General features: G+C 43.5%; 1 protein-coding gene across 9 annotated transcripts in view; it reads left to right on the top strand.

The window, feature by feature from the left end:
* Positions 1-19,270, top strand: part of ITPR1 (inositol 1,4,5-trisphosphate receptor type 1) — a 251,501-nt gene that overhangs the window by 150,840 nt on the left and 81,391 nt on the right. For 4 of the 9 annotated variants that reach the window (XM_048856975.2, XM_075130279.1, XM_048856974.2 and 1 more), the window contains 4 exons: positions 2,798-2,833; positions 4,506-4,556; positions 11,468-11,600; positions 13,649-13,839. In XM_048856975.2, coding sequence (XP_048712932.1) covers positions 2,798-2,833; positions 4,506-4,556; positions 11,468-11,600; positions 13,649-13,839 — 411 coding nt within the window. The remainder of the gene's footprint in view (positions 1-2,797; positions 2,834-4,505; positions 4,557-11,467; positions 11,601-13,648; positions 13,840-19,270) is intronic. The other 5 variants (XM_075130277.1, XM_075130278.1, XM_048856979.2 and 2 more) reach the window with 2 other exon arrangements.

Below are 19,270 nucleotides of genomic sequence, written 5' to 3' on the forward strand. Positions count from 1 at the left end.
AGTTGCTTTGGGGGAGATACCTATTACATAACAAATGAGAACTGTTAGAATCGTTCAGGTCAACAATAGGTCAAAATAATAATAATTCTGGTAAGGCTAATAACAAAGGTTTATTTGTCAGACTTTTAGGCAGGAGCGGCTTCAAAGTAGGCTGTTCTTGTACAGTAAATTGAATGGCACTTTCCTTATTGTTAGTAGAAAGGAAATTTTCTATGCTCTTCTCTGACCTTGCCATCCATTCCATTTTAGTTTAACATTTTGAAGCTGAATGCTTTATCTCTGGTGCTTATATGGCACCCAGTACTGCAATATCGTGGTATTTTATCATCTGGAATGCACTTATCCTCATTTCCTCCGTTTTATAGATGAGAGAACCTGAGGCAAAGCGAGATTGTCATAATCCAAGGTCATACAGGAAACCTATGGCAGAGCAGGGAATTGCAGCTGGCTCCCAGGTTAACACTTTTTAACCATTGGACCATCATTCTCTGAAGCCTATTGCTAATAATTTGTTTACCCTGCTAAGGATAGCATGACACTCTTAACTCAACATTTCTTTGCTACTTTTAACCAGTTCTGATTAAAACAATCCAGTCAAACTCATTATTCAGTTTTTAGTCTTACTGATTGATTGCTAAAGCCCTGTTACAGTTGCAGTGTTACAGGCGAACTGACTCTTAGGACTGCATCAAGCTCCCATCATTTGAAGTTACTGAAACCTTTCCAGAAGCAAGGGTTTCCCCAAGCAGTTCACTTTATAAGATTGGGCCCTAAAGCCCTATATGCCGTTTCCTGTTTAATTTTGAAAACATTGGGACTTTTCTGTGTCATATACTTCCTCTTCCTAATCCCTGTAAATCACTTTGTTCTATGGGATCAAATTAACTTCTTTTGGATTCTTTGTAGCTCTGGCAACTTTCAGTCCTAAAACATGAACATATCTGCTTGGTCAGTGTGTGGTAAGAGCACAAGACCAGGGCATTCTAGTTCAGACTCTGACACCCTCCGTAGCCTGGGTCAGGACACTTAACCTTTCTGGTTCAGTTTCTCAATCTTTGAAAAGAAGACAAACATTAATTCCCTTAACAGAGGTGTGTGCAGTTGAGCTTGTGTTATCGGTAAGGAGACTGATTATTACTGTAGTAATAAGAGGGCTTTTTCACTTTGCTCTGAGGCAAGTTGTGTACTGGGTGCTGGTGTGGTCTGGATAAGGGGCTCAGACTGACTAATGGTCTGGAAATAGCAATTCCAATATTATTTGTTGAGCAATGGGAGTGTGCTTGGTCATGAGTACTAGGTAGATGAAGACAAATTTCCTGCATAAATGAGGTTCTTCCACTTTAACTTTTGTTCTCCAAGCTTAAATACTCTAAACTCCCATTTGACCAAGACTTCAGTGGCTTATACGCTTGTTAAATTTCCAGAATACATAGGAATGACAATGCAAGGAAATAATGTACCCAAGAGACATGTGAATCAGCCAGGAGGAAAGTTGATTAGAAGAAATAAGGAGAACAGCTTTTCCTGATCGTGGAATCCCTCCCCACTGAATGCCAAGTTGGAAAAAGTCAGTCCCTCTGCCTCTTCCCTTAGCAGTGGAACCTCTCCACCTCACACTTCCTCAGTTTGGTTGCCTTCCTCTCTTTCCCTGCCTGTTTTTTCCTACTCTGTTGCTGATATTCTGAAAACTGATTCACCACAATCACTCTACTACTAGGTCGCTGTGTGTGTGTGTGGTCAGTCTTGCAGTTAAGGCTCTGGACTGGCCCTTAGGAGATCTGGGTTCAAATCCTGGTTCTAGTACAGGTATCTGGTGTGACCTTAGGCACACCAGACTTAATCTGCTCGTGCCTGTTTTTCGTCTTTAAAATTAGTGTGATGCCTCCTTTCTCCTACTCATGGTCTCATTTGTCTGTGTAGGTTGTAAGCTCTTTGGGGCAGAGAATGAGCGTTACGAGTGTATACAGCACCTACCACAGCAGGTTGCTGACCTTGTTTGGCATCTCTAAATGCTCTTATTTCATAAATAGTAATAATTAGTTCTTAGGGTGTCTGTTTCAGAGAAATTAAATGAATTACCCATGTTAAAAAGGCTTTATAGGTCTCATATGTCTGTGTTGAAAGTCTGTAAATTTTACTAAGTGATACGGGTAGACTCATCTTAATTTGTGTTAACATGCTGCATCACATTTTAAATGGAAAATCTATTCATTGCCCCCTTTAGGATCCCCCTTGGTTGCTTATGTCCAATACTATAATCACATTGTTCTTTTATTTCAGAAAAAGAATGTTTGTCTTATGAACAACAGTCCACTGAAAATTTCCTTTCAGAATCCATATCCTAAAACAGATATCTGCTGCAAGTGGTATTCAGACAATGATTTACCCCCACTGGGGATTAAGCCACTACAATAAAATGTGTTATTCACCATATCTGTCAGTGTATATGTTTGGGGACAGATTTTGGAAAGGGCGTGTTCTTCTGCATTGGTAGTTCATGTGAGCAAGTTGGGGACATGCAACTTTAGCAGGTATGCTTTGGAGAACGTGGTCCCTTATCAGCACTATACATGTAAGCATTCTTTCAGTATGTGTAGAAACCACAATTATGCCATAATTCAGCGAGCTGATGCAGCTAAGGTCAAATGAGCGGCAGAAAATCCATGGAAAGTTTTTTGTGTTTTTGTTTTGGTTGGTTTTGAAATTCCCCTCTCCCTAAGTGTTGACCATTAGATTTCTGTTTTAGATGAAACATTTCTGAACTATGACTAATTATCTGCATTTTACTTTCAACCAGCTGCCGCAACCTCCAGAAATGGAAAGCTCTGTAGAGGTGTGTCACCCACCTATATTTGTAAAACACACAAATATTGGTGTTTTAAAGTAGTCATGGTTAAATGTCTTTCTTGTTGGTCAAATCTGTGGTGTTGTTTTATCCAGTGATGTAGGCAGAGGGACGTATGCAGCTCTGCTGAAATGGTTCAATCCAATATATAAAAATATTCTCGCCAATGGGGAAAAAAATAGGTCTCTTACCAATTCAAAACTTGTTCTCATATAGTACCATTAAGAGCAAAGACTGAAACTTTCAAAGCGGTGTGGGTAATTCAGCCACCCATCTTTAATGGAGGCACTACATTGAAAGTCTCAGCTCAGATCCCTTGTGTTAAAGAACTAGGCTTCATTCCTCTCACTTCTCGGGGAGATCAAAGATCCGGAATCCTTTTATCCTGTATGTTAAAAACAAGAGGTTGGGATGTGAGGGGTGAGAAAATAGTGGAACTTTTACCCAAGTTCCACAAATCCAGAATAGTTGAATATTCCTGTTTTTAAAAAGATTCTGTGAAATACTAACGTTGGGCTTTCAATTGCCATCATTACATTACAGGATTAACACCCATTAGGATGAATCAGTTCATATTCAACAATTTATCCACCAAAAACATTTAGGACTAAACTTTTATTTATTTATGCATTTATGAAAGCTTGAATTATTTTGAAACTAATGAAGCAACCAATGATGCGGTTGGCACAGAATGTACCATTGCCTACCAGATCAGTTTTACTCTTGATTAAAGCTATATGAAAGCTTAAGTCTAGCTTGTTTTCAATTGCCTAGGCTATGTAAAGAATTTTATGTGGCTTAGCAGTATTATGGGTTTGTTGTAAGTAATGAAGAGAAAAATGTAGTTTTCAGTACTTTGGAACTTTATCATAAGTAGCATTTGTGGAGTAGTGTTTAAGTGTCTAAGTGCTCATTGGTTACAGAATGACTTCAATGAGACATGTGGGAAATAGCCTCTTAGAGTTAAATCGGTCCCTGAAAAATGATTGTCATGAATGATCCAAATGCTTTCGAAGCCATCAACAGTATGAGACATTATTCTGTTCTGAAAATCTGCCTCGTTCAAAGAGAAGGGCCATTTGGCTTTCAGCATTATAAACCCGCCATAGTATTTACTCTGCACAGCCGAACAAAAATACGTTGAAAGCCTCAAACAGAACTGAGGCATTGACATTGGCATTATGTGCCAAATGTCTTCCACATTCGCAAGAGACCGGACTTCCTAATTGGCCAGAGTGAGGTGTGTAAAAATAATGACATTTCCTCCAGAAATGGTGTGTGTTTGTGTGTTTGTAAAAGTGTGTATGCATGGATGTAATGCATGCGTGAATTGCCAAGAACCTGGCCTTTTTTTTTTTCTGTTTTGTATTATGAATTACTGTGAAACTAGATGGAAACTTTGTGTTACTTTTACTTTTAAATATATACAAACATCTAGCAAACGTGCATGCCCTGTGTAGTTTGATGGAGCGCATCAAAGGTGACCAGTTAAGTGTAGATAAGCCCTGAAACTCTAAGTTTTTTGGTCGACCTACCTTCCCTCCCGCATTGCTCTCAGTTGTATGACTTTCTTGAATTTTTCTACTGTTTAGTTATTGATGCTGAAGATATTAGTGCCTCTTTAGTATTATACTTTACAACAGAATTTCTGCATGCTCAGCAGGAGCTTGATCAAAGTCTACTACAGAGGCAGCTGGAAGATCATAAAAGGGTATGTATAGTAGTCTGATATATTTACTGCTAATTACCATTACACTTCCTTCCACCTCTCCTTTTTTCTTAAACAGTATATGCAGGCAGAAAAGTTCGTGTGAAAAATGTTTTTATTTGGCTGTTTTTAAAAGCGAAAAATCGTGTATTTGGCTGTTTTTAAAAGGGAACTTATTGTCAATTGTCTTTGAGATTTTCAAACTTGTATTTCTACCAGTTTCAACTGTAAAGTAGTTGAAGGCATGTAAGACACGTCTTCAATTAAAATTAAATGGAAAGTGTGTGTGTTTCCTCGGTTGCTTTGGAAATCTCCACCGCAAGGGCTGGTGTGTTTTTTTTTTTTCTTTCATGCTACTGTAGTTGGGGAGGAACTCCCTTGACACTGGTGATGTCACACCATTGTAAAGCCAATGCGAAAGGATAATCAGGCCCACAGAGTTGACTTGCCTGGCCAAAAAGTGCCGCTTAGCTTTGACAACTAAGCAGTCTTCAAAATCAGCACTGCATGTAGTTCATTGTGGTGCTTCCCACTTTTGCCTGCTCCTCTAGTTAAGCTGCTGTTGTTGTGGTACTTGCTTCTTAACTGTATTACTGTCTTAATCTTGCATTTTAATTGAAGGGTGTATGGAAATGCACAATGTCTTACTGCCTAAAGCTTTTCATCCAATAGAAAATACTTTCTAATATACACACAATACCCAGTTCATCTATACTATGCCGTTGACTACAATAATATTTGTATACCACTTATCTACTGCTTACCAATAGCTTGACTGGATGCTAAATACAGAGACTGAATGTCATTGAACTTTTCTAGGTAGCATGTTTCATATTTCTTAATACAGCCAAACATCTGATATTTGTTTGCATATTGTAAGCATTGAAGTGCTGTATAATACTAACATTATAGTTAAAGAAGTGTTCTCAAGCCCATTGTTACAGCTGAATTGATGACAGTATTTGGGAAATTATTTTCTCTCCTCTTTTATTCAGATTACATTCTCATCTGCTTGTCAGTGCTTTTTAATAATTACATCAAGAAAATGATGAGGTTTTCCTTCCCATTGTTTTGAACTGCAGCTCCAAGTGGTATTAAACATGAAAACACATCTCCAAGCTTGTGCAACTCTGGATGAGCATTTTACCAGAAATTGGAATCACTTGACATATGATCTCATCTGCTTTCTCTTGCTATCATGCTCTTTTATGAGTGTCGCTATTTTAGATGTAGTCCAACAATAGCAAGAAGATGGTGGTAGCACAACAGGCATACTCAGAAATTCCACTTGAGCTTTTCTCTTGCCTGAAATATTTTGACCACTAAACTTTCTTCATCAGATTTTTTTTTTCCTATCGAGTAGAAATAAAGGCAAACGACCTATAATCCAAAGAACAATCATTAACCTTTAGAAGATGGGAGGGTGGGGAGAAGTGTATTGAACAATGATATTCATAGTAAATGTGTTTTAAAAATCTTTCGTCAGTAGTAAAAAGTACCATTTTAAATGCCAGTTGCTGTGGCAACTGCTAGTTAATTTAACAGAAGAAAAAGTGGTAATGTGAAAACCCCATTGTAACTTAGTTTTGGCATAAAGGGTGTATAAATGTCAAGTTTTCCTTCTAATGAGTGCACATGCAGAAGACAGCATAGTTTGTTTTTTCGCCTGATCTGACCTTGTTCTGTCATGCACCCTTCACCGCCTGCAAAACTGAGAGCAGCAGGAATGGTATAAATCACTGCTGCATGTACTGCAACAGTATCTTGTCATTGTCCATCAAAATAGCTCACACACAGTCTGGGGTTGTGCGTGTGTGTGGGGGGGTGTGTGTTTAGAACTAGTCCCCGCCTCTCTTATATTTTCACAGACCATCCCAATCAATGTTCGGAAATACAGGCACCTTAGAAGTAATGATCTTTTCCTAGTATCATTTTGCTAAGTGATTTGTGGGAGGAGTGCTCCTGTGAGCCTTTTGTTATAATTTTGGGAGCACATTGCTGGCAAGGCCTTTTTTAAAGGTTTATTTTGAATCTTACCCCTCATCTGAAGCTGATTGCAGAAGAATAAAATATGGATACTATCTAGCATCTTTCATGCCAATAGTTAGGGCTCTACCAAATTCACAGCTGTGAAAAATGCATCAGGGACCGTCAGGGCTGGTGCAAGTGGTTGGGGGCGCCTAAAAGCGGTGCCCTGGCTCGGCAGGGAGGAGCTGCCTTCCGGAGGCACCGGAGAGCCAGAGCATCGGATTGCACGGGCGGCGAGCCCCAGCCATGGAGGAGCTGGCGCGGCCTTGGGGGGGCAGCAGCCCTGCAAAGGCGGCGGCACCACTAGCGGGGAGCAGCCGCGCCCCCCGCCCTCCTGCCCAGGCTGCTGCCCGACACCCTTCCCCCCATGGGGGGGGGGGGGGGAAGGGGTGGGCTCCTGCAGGCTGCAGCAGATGCATGCAAGCGGTGGCCCCCGTGCGCCCCCCCGGCTCCCCCCTCTCCGTGCTCGGGCTCTGTGGCTCCCGGGAGTGTGAGCGGCCGCCAGGGCGCGGGGCCCTGAGCCAGCTCCAGGAGGGGTGGCGGTGGCTCACACTCCCGGGAGCCACAGAGCCCGAATGCGGCGAGGGGGGAGCCAGGGGCGCACTGGGGCCGCTGCCGCCTGCCTCCGCTGCAGGAGCCCCTGGGAGGGGGGGCGCGCCCCCGGCTCCCCCCCTCACTGTGCTCAGGTTCTGCAGCTCCCGGGTGTGTAAACTGCCGCTCCCTCTCCCAGAGCAGACTCAGGGCCCCGCGCCCCGGCGGCAGTGGCTCCTCACATGCAGGGATGAGTGCTGCCTAATGATGTCCGAATTGCTGGTGCGGGTGCCGAGGAGCAGCCAAGCAGGGGAGAGGAACCAGCTGAGGCAGCAGCCAGGAGTGTCCAGGGGGAAGGTGCTGAGAATACACCATTCGGGGCCTGGTTCTGCTTTAACCTCTGGCATATCAACTGGGCTCAGTCCTGGGTACACAAACAGTGCTGCATGAAGGACCTCAGAAACAGGCCTGACTTGGGAATTCACATAAGTGCTGAATTTATGCCCCTGCTTTGAGGCTGTGTGGAGTGTGAGAGATAGAGAGAGGTCCCTGTGTGCGTGATGTCTCTGTGCATCTGTTTTGCGTCAATGGGCATCTCTGTGTCTGATGTGTGTCCATCTGTTTGACATGTCTGTTTGTGTGCGTCTCTGAGTGACATGTCTGTCCATGGGACGTGTCTGTCTGTGTCCCTCTATGTGCGATGTGTGTGACCTGTATCCTTGTGTGTGTGATGCATCACATGTGGCCTGGGGGGAGTGTGTCTCTGCCTGTGTGAATGCTCAGAGGATTAGCAGCAGAGCTGATATATCTGATAGCACTGCGTTCACCTTAGGACACTCTGGCGAGCACCAAAATTCAGGATGTTTATTTGGAGCTCAATCCTGGGTCTGCTGAAAAACATGGATTCAGGAACTCGAATGTCTCATGTGGCAAAAGAAAGGGCCATCTCTTCCGTACCATTAAGATAAGGGAGGGATTAAAAACTGGATCTCCCATCCCAAATGTCTCACATGAGTTCCAGGAACTTTTGGCTGTGGCCAAGTCAGTTGCGCAACGTTAAGCTTTCATGTGTGTGGGGCACTGCCGGCAGCAGGGAGAGGTGACCGTCTGTGGCTGAAGCTGGTGGGTGTGGTTGTGGGACAAGGTAATGTCTTTTATTGGGCCAACTTCTGTTAGTGAGAGAGATGAGCTTCCAAGCCACGCAGAGCTCTTCTTCCCTCTGGGAAATATACTCAGTCACTGCTAAATACAAAGTGGAGCAGATTGTTTAGCATAAGTAGTTAACATGCATTTCCAGGGACCATTCAAGGTGAAGTGGCCAGTTAACAGATTCAGGCTGTGTGAGGTTTGGTTGTGGCTGTGGGCTGGGTTTTTTTGTGTACAAATGGGGAGTGTGTGTGACTGTTGCAGCTGCTGTGGTGTGTGGAGTGTAATGTATGTGACTGCAGCCAGCTTGTCACAGCTTTTACACCAGCTCTGCAAGTGCCTATGGGATGGTTGTTGCAGAGGTGCATGGGGAATGAAATTGACCCTGGCAAAGCCAGTGAGTGGACTCGGGGCGGGGGCCGCCGCGGTGGGGAGGGCTCGTGGGAGGGGCGGAGACTGTGCACTCTCCAGGGGAGTTCAGGGGGCGGGGAGGGGGAAACCTGGTCTGGGGAGCAGCCCCTGGGCACGGCTGGCCCCGGGGTCTATAAAGGCTTGTTAGGATTTGCCCCTCAATGAACCAATGTGCCGGCGGGTGGGGGCAACAAGGTGGAAGTTTTGCCTAGGATGCAAAATATCCTTGCACCAGCCCTGGGTACCGTGAAATCAGGGTTGTTGTGGGGCAGTGGGGGGTCACAGTATTGCCAACCTTATTTCTGTGCTGCCTTTGGAGCTGGGAAGCCGGCGAGCGGCGGCTGCAGGCCAGGCACCCAGCTCTGAAGGCAGTGTTACCGCCAGCAGCAGTGCAGAAGTGAGGGTGGCCTGGTATGGGAGGGGTCATCACTTTTGTGGGGGCAGGTCCAGCCTTACAGGTGGGTGACTGCCCAGGGTGTTGTGATCAGGGGGCTCCGTGGTCACCCCTCCACCCACACACCCACACACACCCACCCTCTTTAACGTCCAAGCTCTGGAGCTGGGGAGCAGCAGGACCTGGAGGCGTCCCAGCTAGGGGCTCCTACCATGTGCCGGGCTCCAGCTGCTAGTCCTAGCCGGGCTGGGGAGGGACAAGACTACCTCTTCCCCTGCACAGGCTGCTCCTGGGGCTGGGTCAGACCGACCTCCGGGAATTTCCCCCAGCTGCAGGAAGCTCCGTGGCTGCTGGCTGGGAGCCCAGCTCTGAAGACAGCACCACCGCCAGCTGCAGCGCGGAAGTGAGGGTGGCATGGTATGGTATTGCCACCCTTATTTCTGCACTGCTGAGAGCAGCAGCCACTCTGGCCACCCAGCTCTGAAGGCAGTGCTACCGCCAGCAGCAGGGCAGAAGAAAGGATGGCGGTGCCATGACCAGCCGTGAGCCCCCACAATCTGCCTTTTGGGTTGGGACCCCCACGGTTACACCACCATTACGTTTAAGATATACATTTCTGAATGCATGAAATGTAAGATGTTTAAAATCCTATGACTGTAAAATTTACCAAAATGGACCATGACTTTGGTAGGGCCCTACTAATCGTATGTGGGGATAATTTTGAAGTCTGAGGCTAGATGCACAAAGACTAAGGCAAAGGGTGTTACCATTATGCATTCAACATAGGAATTCTCTTAGGAAAGGAGGCATTGTTCTCCAGCACACCGGGGATAGCCTATAACTTTCCAAAAGATGTTACAGGATTTTTAACTTTCAGGTAAGCTGCCCCCATCACTTGTTGAAGAGAGCCCAATGTAAAGTGTTACTCATCCAAAGTACAAATCACTCCTCTTTTTACGCTGTGTATTTGAATGGATTTATTTCATTATTTTTTGTCTGTGTTTTAAAAGTCACTTCTGAAGTTTTTAAACAAAGGCTTAACTTATACAGCAGATGATGTCAAGCTACGTTGTTAGGGACATTTTGGATGGATCTGGCAAACTACATTACTTGGCATATGAACTATAATACAATGTGCAGGATGAATTTTGCCAGTGTAGTTCAAGGTCAATAAGATACTTAGTTTTGTTCCAGCTTGGATTTTTTTCTCTCTTCCTAAAGTCATTTTTTTCTTAAGTCTCTTCAAAACCCCATGTATTTAATTGAAATATAGTCCCTGATCAATATTTTTACAGTTACTTGTCTCTGTCTTTACCTACAAAGGTCTTAAAAAACTCTCAAAATACCTGCTATACCTGGTCATTGCTTGGCATGCTGCCAACTTTTGTGTTACCAAAATAAGCATGCAGCTTGCAGACATAGTGCTCAATTGTGATCCCAGGTGTGTTCTTATTGACAACAGTGGGAGCAGCATTGGGCCTATTAATGGTGGTTCAGATTCTGAGAGGTATGACAGGCTCTCATCTTCCACTGGTGAGCTGCATGTGTTCAGGGCTTCTTACCCAGAGTAGAACGTTGCTTGTGGGCTTCTGGCTTTGAATATAGTTGAGAGGCTACAGGTTATTGGAGGACTGGTGTCCTGCAACATGCAAGATCTCACGTGCTAGGATGCTGGCTGATCATAATGACCCATCTGTATTTGCTGCAGAGTTGGAAAGTTTACTGCTTTCCAACTCTTTGTATTTACTAAAGAGTTGGAAACCAGTAAACTATTAACGGAGCTGAGATTATACACAGATGGGTACTGTCAACTAACATTAATTATTTGGGGATGGGAGGGTGTTTCAGCTCTTTAATGTTCACAAAATGGAGTATGAAGAGGTGGGATTATTCTCATAAGATGTTATCTTAAACCATGACTTCATCCTCTTTCTCTCTTCGTGCCCTTTGCCAGAGTTCTAACCATCCCCTTATCCAATCCCCACTTTGTGTGGTTGGGTTTTTTTGTGTGTGTGTCACTCAAATTCCATGTCTGTTTTAAAGTTGAACCCTGGTCCTTTTCAATGGACACCAGTAAAAATGCACCTTTGGAATAAAATCTCAATATTACACAAGCTAGAATTTTTTAGTGTGGCATGTGAGCTTTAACTATTGCTGGTATTTGGTACCCATGGCCTCAGTCGAGGCTTATGGGATGGTTATATAGTGACTAGGTTGGTCTGAAAATATCGTAGGATGTTCAATGAAGTTTTGTTTTGAAACATTCACGGTTTCAGTCTTTCCTTCCCCCACCACCTCTGGTGAAATTAGGCCAATTATAAGACACTCCTGCTTCTCTTGAGTATTGTTCGTTCATTTATGCATTAAATTCAAATACTGATTTCATTACCCTGTTTGAATTAAGGGTGAAGCACTCAGGCAAGTTTTGGTCAACCGTTACTATGGCAACGTCAGACCTGCAGGAAGAAGAGAGAGCCTTACAAGCTTTGGCAATGGCCCGTTGTCTCCTGGAGGCACTTGCAAAGCTGGGGGAGGAGGTAGGATGTGCTGCCTGCTAATGAGTGATTTATATGACTCTAGCCTGCCATATTGTCTATGCTTGTTTCTGCATAACCAACTGAAAATTTTACAGGTGAAGCAGCTTCTTTTTTCCTTTGAGACTTCCCCCACCCCCATGACTTTCTGTCAGTTGCACAGAAAAGGACAAATTATTTCTATCCCTCAACAATAGGATTGGGAAGGAGTTCTACGGATTTGCCTTTTTAATGTTGGTTTCAGAAATCCTCCTAATTTTTTTTTTTTTGAGCTCCTCTGGATTGTTTTCACTTCACACTGTAAAGAAGAGCGTCGTTTGCCTGTTTGATCATTTAAGATGTTTTTATTCATATGGACTCTTGCAGAAGTCAGCAAACTTCTAATCTACAAAAACAAATGCTGTTGTTGAAAGAGAATAGGTTAAAATTAAATGTATAAATGAACTTTTTTCTGATTTGAGAGTCACCTAACTTATGGGCCCTGGGCGGTGGGGCGCGGGCTTCGGCCCCAGGCCCCAGCAAGTCTAATGCCTGCCCTGGCGACCCTATTAAAACAGGGTTGCTTTTGTTGTATCTCAGAACTTTGCTTTGATTAAATTTCCTTAGTACATTTTGCATAGTAATTTTTGCTGTAATTCATTCTCACATTTTCATGAATAATGGAAAAATACTCATGAGGACAGTCTGATTAACCATCTCTAAAACAACTCAAATCTCATTTCTGCCTAAAGGGGTGCTGTCAAAGTTGATGGGAACCGCAGTAAAGGCAAATACATTTAGTTCTGGCTTTTTGTTAAATTCTGCCTGATATTAGTGGGCTTTTTGTCAAAACATGATTCAGTAGTTTTATTCTTTAAGATAAATAAAATGCCAGTGTCCTCATTAAAAATGTGTTCATGCTTTCTGTATTTCTTGCCTCATAATATACAGCCTACTCTTCTCTGGTCTTTCTGAAACCAATATACTTTACATCTATCCATGCATAATCCCAGTATTTATCTTTTTCATTGACTAGACCCAGTTCCCTTCTCTCTCCCTTCCACGGGCACCCATTTGCCGAGTGTATCAAGTCTAAACTACTTTCCCTTGGTGTTTAAGGTTCTGCACCATGTTTCCCTGGTCTCTCTTGATCTTATGATCTCTTGGATCTTATGTCTTGCCTTTTCCCCTTCGCTCCACTAGTGATGCAAATCCTGCACATCCTTGTGTCCTGCTTTCCACTGTCAACTTCCTGCCATCTTCCGTGCTGTATCTTGTACATGGAATTACCTTCCTGTACATAGCCCCTTTCCATCCTCTCCACTTTCAAGTCACTGCTAAAAGCTTCTTTCTTCCACACAGCTGCAAATACTAGTTCGTGTCAAACAGTTTTCCTTCATGACACCATTTTCTCAAACTCACATTGAAAGTAGGACATGGTTTCCTTTGGGTCTGCCAATGCATGTTATCTTTGTTTATGTTCTAGACCAGCGGTTCTCAAATTTCATTGTATCACAACCCCCTTCTGACAACAAAAGTTACTACATGACCCCAGGAGTGGGGACTGAAGCCTGAGCTTGCTGCCCTGGGTTGGGGAGGCCCAAAGCTGAAGCCCCACTGCCCCAGACAGGGTGGGGGCAAAGCCCAAGCCCAAGGGCTTCAGTCATGGGCAGGGGGCATGTAACCTGAGCCCTGCTGCCCAGGGCTGAAGCCCTTGGGCTTTGGCTTGGGCCCCGGATGGTGGGGCGCAGGCCCTGGGCTTCAGCCGCTGGCCCCAGCAAGTCTTAACACCAGCCCTGACAACCCAATTAAACTGGGGTTGCGACCCACTTTGGGGTCCCAACCCACAGTTTGAGAACCCCTTTTCTAGACTGTATAAGCTCTTCATGAGAGAACTTGTCATTATCTCTTGTACAGAGTTAAACACCTGATTGGCACTTAAATTTATTCATGGTGTTAATTTATTAGGATATAACATTTTACTCTTCTTTATTATAGAATGAGTTCTATCACCTGGATAGAATGAAGGGATGAGTGAGTCTCAGGCTATTCATTGTGATTTACCTTTCTAGGAGGAAGCTCCGGATCCAGTTCAATGAGTCGAGGTGAAATGAGTTTGGCCGATGTCCAGTGTCATCTGGATAAGGAAGGCGCATCCAACCTCGTCATAGACCTCATCATGAATGCCACCAGTGATAGAGTTTTTCATGAAAGTATTCTGCTAGCCATTGCCCTTCTGGAAGGTGGCAACACTACTATACAGGTAAGGAAATGGATAACAATGAGCTGATTACTAAAAACATCATCAATTGGAATTCTCTTTCTAAAATCCCTAGAAATTGACTGTTGCTTTGAGCTGTGACGAGATAATCTTAGGCCTGAAGTCCTGGGAAGTGTCAGTGCTCACTGTGTATTGTGTATTTTTGAGTATTGCAATATTTCAAGGCTGGTCTTTACCCAGGCACTTTAACTTAAAAGTAGCTAGGTATCACTGACTTCTAAACATTGGCTTTGTGTGGAAGCTTGGATTTGAGGTTGTTAAGGCAGTCTAGCAGGATGCAGTAGTTAGTGGGACTACTCGCCTGAGTAAAATTAAGCCAGCGTGTAAGAGTTTGCAGGACTAAGCTTTTGTTTTTATCTGGCTTAAAATCAGAAGACACTTTACTTTGCGATAAGCCCCAGGTTGTAGTTAGTTCCCTGGCAGTGTTGCTCTCATTGACTTACATGTCTTTATATTTAGTTTGGTTTCATTGACTGAATTAGAAGTGTGTGCCAGCTGACTAGACCTACCAGTCTAGGATTTGTGTGTGGTTTGATGGGCATTAAATAAAAAAGCCATGTGTCAGAAGCACAATTTGTTTTGTTTTGTTCTTCCACACATGAACCAAAGCATTGCTGTGGCTAAACGAGCCTGCAAAGACTATCCTAGAATATGTGATGCCTTATCATTGACTCTATATACTTTAAGCAGAATTAGTCTGTGTAGGATTTAATGCACCTGTGTTTGGGCTCCTGAAAATTGCTTGGAAAGTGCAGAGTTTTTTGAGAGAGTTTGGTACATGTGTATATTGTATAAATAGAGTGGGTTTTTCCCAATATGTACTATGACAAGGTCAGGCCAGATGGCTACAGGAGAGTGATAGAAGGCAGATATATTAGCCCCAGGATAAGTAGGTCCCTTTTTCCCTGGGTAAGGTAACAGGGAACGTTCCAGAACAATCAGGAACTTTCTGGAAACAATCAAGACAGACAGGCCGATTAGACCTGCAGCCAATCAAGAAGCTGCTAGAATTAATTAATGCAGGCTAATCAGGGCACCTGGGTTTAAAAAGGCGCTCACTTCAGTTTGTGGTGCGCGGAGCTGGGAGCAAGAGGCGCAAGAAGCTGAAAGTGAGAAGGCATACTACTGGAAGACTGAGAAATACAAGCATTAGCAGACATCAGGAGGAAGGTCCTATGGTGAGAATAAAGAAGGTGCTGGGAGGAGGCCATGGAGAAGTAGCCCAGGGAGTTATAGCTGTCACACAGCTGTTACAGGAGCCACTGTAGACAGCTGCAGTCCACAGGGCTATGGGCTAGAACCCGGAGTAGAGGGCAGGCCCAGGTTCTCCCCATCCCCCACTCCCTACTTGTTACCGGAGGAGTTGAACTGGGCTGTGGGTTCCACCAGAGAAGAAGGTCTCTGGCCTGTTCCCCAATCCACTAGGTGGATCAGCAGAGACTGCGGGGATTGTTCTTCCTTTTCCCCATGCTAGCCAGTGATGAGACTGAGTGAACGGCAGATTTGAGCCACTTAAGTGGCCAAACTGAGGGCTCCCATGAACCTCTGAAGTGAGCAAATCTGCCAATAAGCGCAGGACCCACCAAGGCAGAGGGGGAACTTTGTCACAGTACAATAATTTAATTTCTTTCTATTCTGTGTCCAAATAAAACTATCAGTAACTTGGTAGTGCAGTTATTTTTAAACAGTTGTTTACTTTTTTCTTTTAGAGAATTAAATATCAATTAAATATTTCTCAACTCTTTAGGTAATTGACATGTTTAGGTTTCTAGCTTAATGTCACAGCTGTAGTGCATTGATTTTTAGAAATATTATCTCCAGTACTTTACATCCACTCCCCCAACCTTTTGTCTGTCTGTCTTATAGATTGTGAAATTTCCAGGACGGGGAATATTTTTTCTGTGTGTTTGCACAATGCCCAGCACAATGGGGCCCTGATTCTGATTGGGCCCTTTCAACACTTCTTTAACTAATGCATCATGATGATGATAGACAAGCTGACTTGTTATAATTCATGCATAAGTTTTCATATAGTTCATTTGAAATCAGTGGAATTATATCAAGATTAATCTAGCTCAGATTTTTGCAAGGGGGTGGGGGAATATCAGGCTTTGCTAAAAGCCACAAGCTCTCAAGCTGTGCAGTAGACATCAGACAAAAAAGTGTTTATTTCCATTTTTATTAATAAAAAGAATTGTTACACCATATGCTCTGGCAGGAAAAGAACTAGAATAAAGGGCTCTGAAGGGCACTGGTGTCTGGGTGTTAGCAGTTGTATTAAATCCTGAAGAACTAATAGTTATATCCATTATTGTATTGAGTCAGAGACCCCCAACTCAGTGTGACGAACTGATGTTGCTTTGTGAGGTTACCTCACAGTGTGATACTCAGCCAGCATCGTTATACACAATGTCACTGTGCAGTGTCAAGAAACCACACTGATTCAGTAGCTCGCAGCAACATCACCTTCTAATATAGTATATTCTAGTAGTATGGGGAGAACCTGCGTGGCTCCTTCCAAATTTCAGACTCCACACTCAGCACTCTTTTTTTGTTGCTATATGTATGAGCAAGAGGACATGGAGTGCGCTCTTGTGATCAACGTTTAGCTGACTCTGCCTGAGACAAAGGATAAAGAGCCCCACACCAACTTAAATTTTTAATAAACCATTACTATTGCAGAGTGAAATTTATCTTCTCAAGTGTTAAACCTGAGCCTTCATCTTCCTAGCAATGCACAGGTATCTTCCTATGTCATATTGATGGGTAAATCAAATTCTGTTCCAGTCCAGCAAGGATAAATCTATATTCCTTAGCTTATTCTGGAATTTGAAGCTAATGGACTGAACAGGGCTACATCTCAGTTTATTTTGACTATATGACCCAAGGGATCCCTTTCTAACTCTGATTTACATATAGTAGGGAAATCTTCCATCCATCTCCATGGAGACATTTTTAACCAAAAACGAAGACTCTAGTTTCCATTTCATGTGTCTCACTGCACATGTGGGGGGGATTGTAAATTAAGTATTTGCTGAGGAAGAAGTTGTTGGTGTGGAACAGTTTTAGTAAACCTCATAGCACTTTCACATCCGTACCTTACAGCTCTGCCAATTTCTGTCGTGATCTTGCCTTTTAAGATGCTACTTCCAGCAAACTAGAATAACTTTTTCCATCCTCTCCAGCTTCACGGGTAAGTGCTCAGGGAGTGTCCCTACCTTTAGGAAAATGATCTTTGTAGCCAACAGTGGTTCAGGGAGAGAGCAAGAGAGAGAGAGTGAGCATATGTGTGTCTACGTGCACTAATGCAACCATAGAAAATATCTCCTCTTAGTGGGGGGTGCGGTTTGGCTTTTGGGTTTTTTTTTTTAGTTCAGATGAGTTGATTCTAAGTACAGAATTACACTGAGGTTTTATGCACCAAATCATTCACTGCAACCTACAGTTCCTGCTGTACAGAATGCAAGGTCACAGGCACACCCAAGAACTATTACTCATGCACCCAAACTATGAATGGGACTATGCTGAACGTACCCTGTGAAGTAGTTGTGCCACAGATGAACTACTCCTCAAGGATTCCCACAGTCCAAAAGGCAAAGTGCCAAAGTGAAAAATGTGGCAATGCATGCAAAGGTCCCCACCTTGGCAGTTCCCTCCCACCCCCACTTGTTTGTTTATCTATCTGTTTCATCTTGTTATAATCCTGGATTGTGAGCTCTGTGGGGCAGGGAGTGTTCTTGCCTTGCTCAGGGTCTAGCACAATGGGGCTCTCTGATCAGGGCCTCAAGGTGCCGCTTCAGTATAAATAAAGAACAGCTGTACTTCAGCTCTTTCTAATCTTTCAGCACCACTTGAGTCATTAAAAATAAAGCATACAAATTTAATATAGAAAAATGCTGACGACAGAGCTTAATTTCTGGGAGAACAGCTGGCTCAGAATTTACAAATCAAAATGAACTTGAAGGTTGATGTAGTAAAATCATGATTTCACTTCTCCCTCCCACAAAGTAATTACTAAATTATGGCTCAGTTAAATTGGTCTCCTTTCTGGGTGAGGGTAGTATAACCATGCTTCCCCTTTGCACCTGGGGACAACGTTGTATCTAGTTGCCTAGAAAACTAGAAGGTTAAGGTGGTGAGCAGGTGAACCGAAGCTACTGGAGACTGTTACAGAAGGACTGCATTCGGTTGTCCATTCATCCACACTGCTTTCAATTCACATTTTTAAAAAGTATCTCTCCCTTCTGCATAGGAAAGATTTAATAAGATTTAATAAAAGATTACGGCAGTGTGAAGTTTCCTATTGCTAAATCTTCATTACTTCTACAAAACATGCTGTGGAACATTACTAGTCTATTAGGAGGTATTATGAAAACCCAGATACACTTGTCAAAATGAACAAAATACATTTTGGGTGCACTATCTTTTCCTCCCTCTGCATTTTTATTCACTTCTTCAATTTTGCAAATTAATGAGAACTTCACAATAGGTCTCCCAGTCTTTAGTGTGGATTTACTGAGATCCTACTGTAATTTTAACAAACTGCCATTAGAATAGTTACTCTGAGTTTTGTTAATCTTGTATCACAGATTATCGGTGCACATGTATTTCTAATTTTAACTTTCAGAAACTCCACCTACCGAAATTCTTTGCTTTGGAATTCTATGCAAATTGATTGTCTTCATTCATGGCACATGTGTATTTATTCTTCTTCTTCGAGTTCTGTCCCTCTGGGTGCTCCACTCTAGGTGTTGGTGCGTCCCAGTGCCGTTGAGCGGAGATTTTTGGTAGCAGTGCCTGGTCGGGACGCACAAGCTCAGTTGGTATCTCCTATCTCGCTGGAATCTTCCTGAGCGCGTTCATCCCACACCTTCCTCAGTTTCTTCTCAACCGTCCTCGGCTGAAGACGGGACTTGGGGCCAGTACTACTTTTCTTCCCTGGACTCTGTAGGAAACAGTAACAAAGAACATAGAAATAGTTATTAGTTACATCCCAGTTGTTTCCCTTCCTTTAGTGTAGTTACACAGTTAGTTACTTAGTTTAAAAAAAAACAAAAAAAAAATTTTCGCTTCAGGCTTGTCTGCCGCTGAGACGCTCTCCTCTGCCATTTCTAATTCATAATGCCAGGGGCTTCAGGATTCAAAAAGTGCGTTTTCTGTGAGGACTCCATGCCATGGTCAGGTGGGCACTCATGTTGTGTGAAGTGCCTCGGGGAAACTCACGTCCCCGCAAAGTGCCTCCATTGTACGAGCCTCAAGTCAAGAGCTCGGCGCGACAGGGACCTGTGGCTTAAAATGCTTCTAATGGAAAAATCCCTGCAGCCGCTTTCGGAGACAGGGAAAGTTAAACCCGCTCCCACATGCTCCGCGGCCAGATCCGAACCAGTTGGGAGCATTGCTTCACCCTCGCTGG

This window comes from Caretta caretta, chromosome 7 (genome assembly GCF_965140235.1).
Source record: "Caretta caretta isolate rCarCar2 chromosome 7, rCarCar1.hap1, whole genome shotgun sequence".
NCBI lineage: Eukaryota > Metazoa > Chordata > Testudines > Cheloniidae > Caretta > Caretta caretta.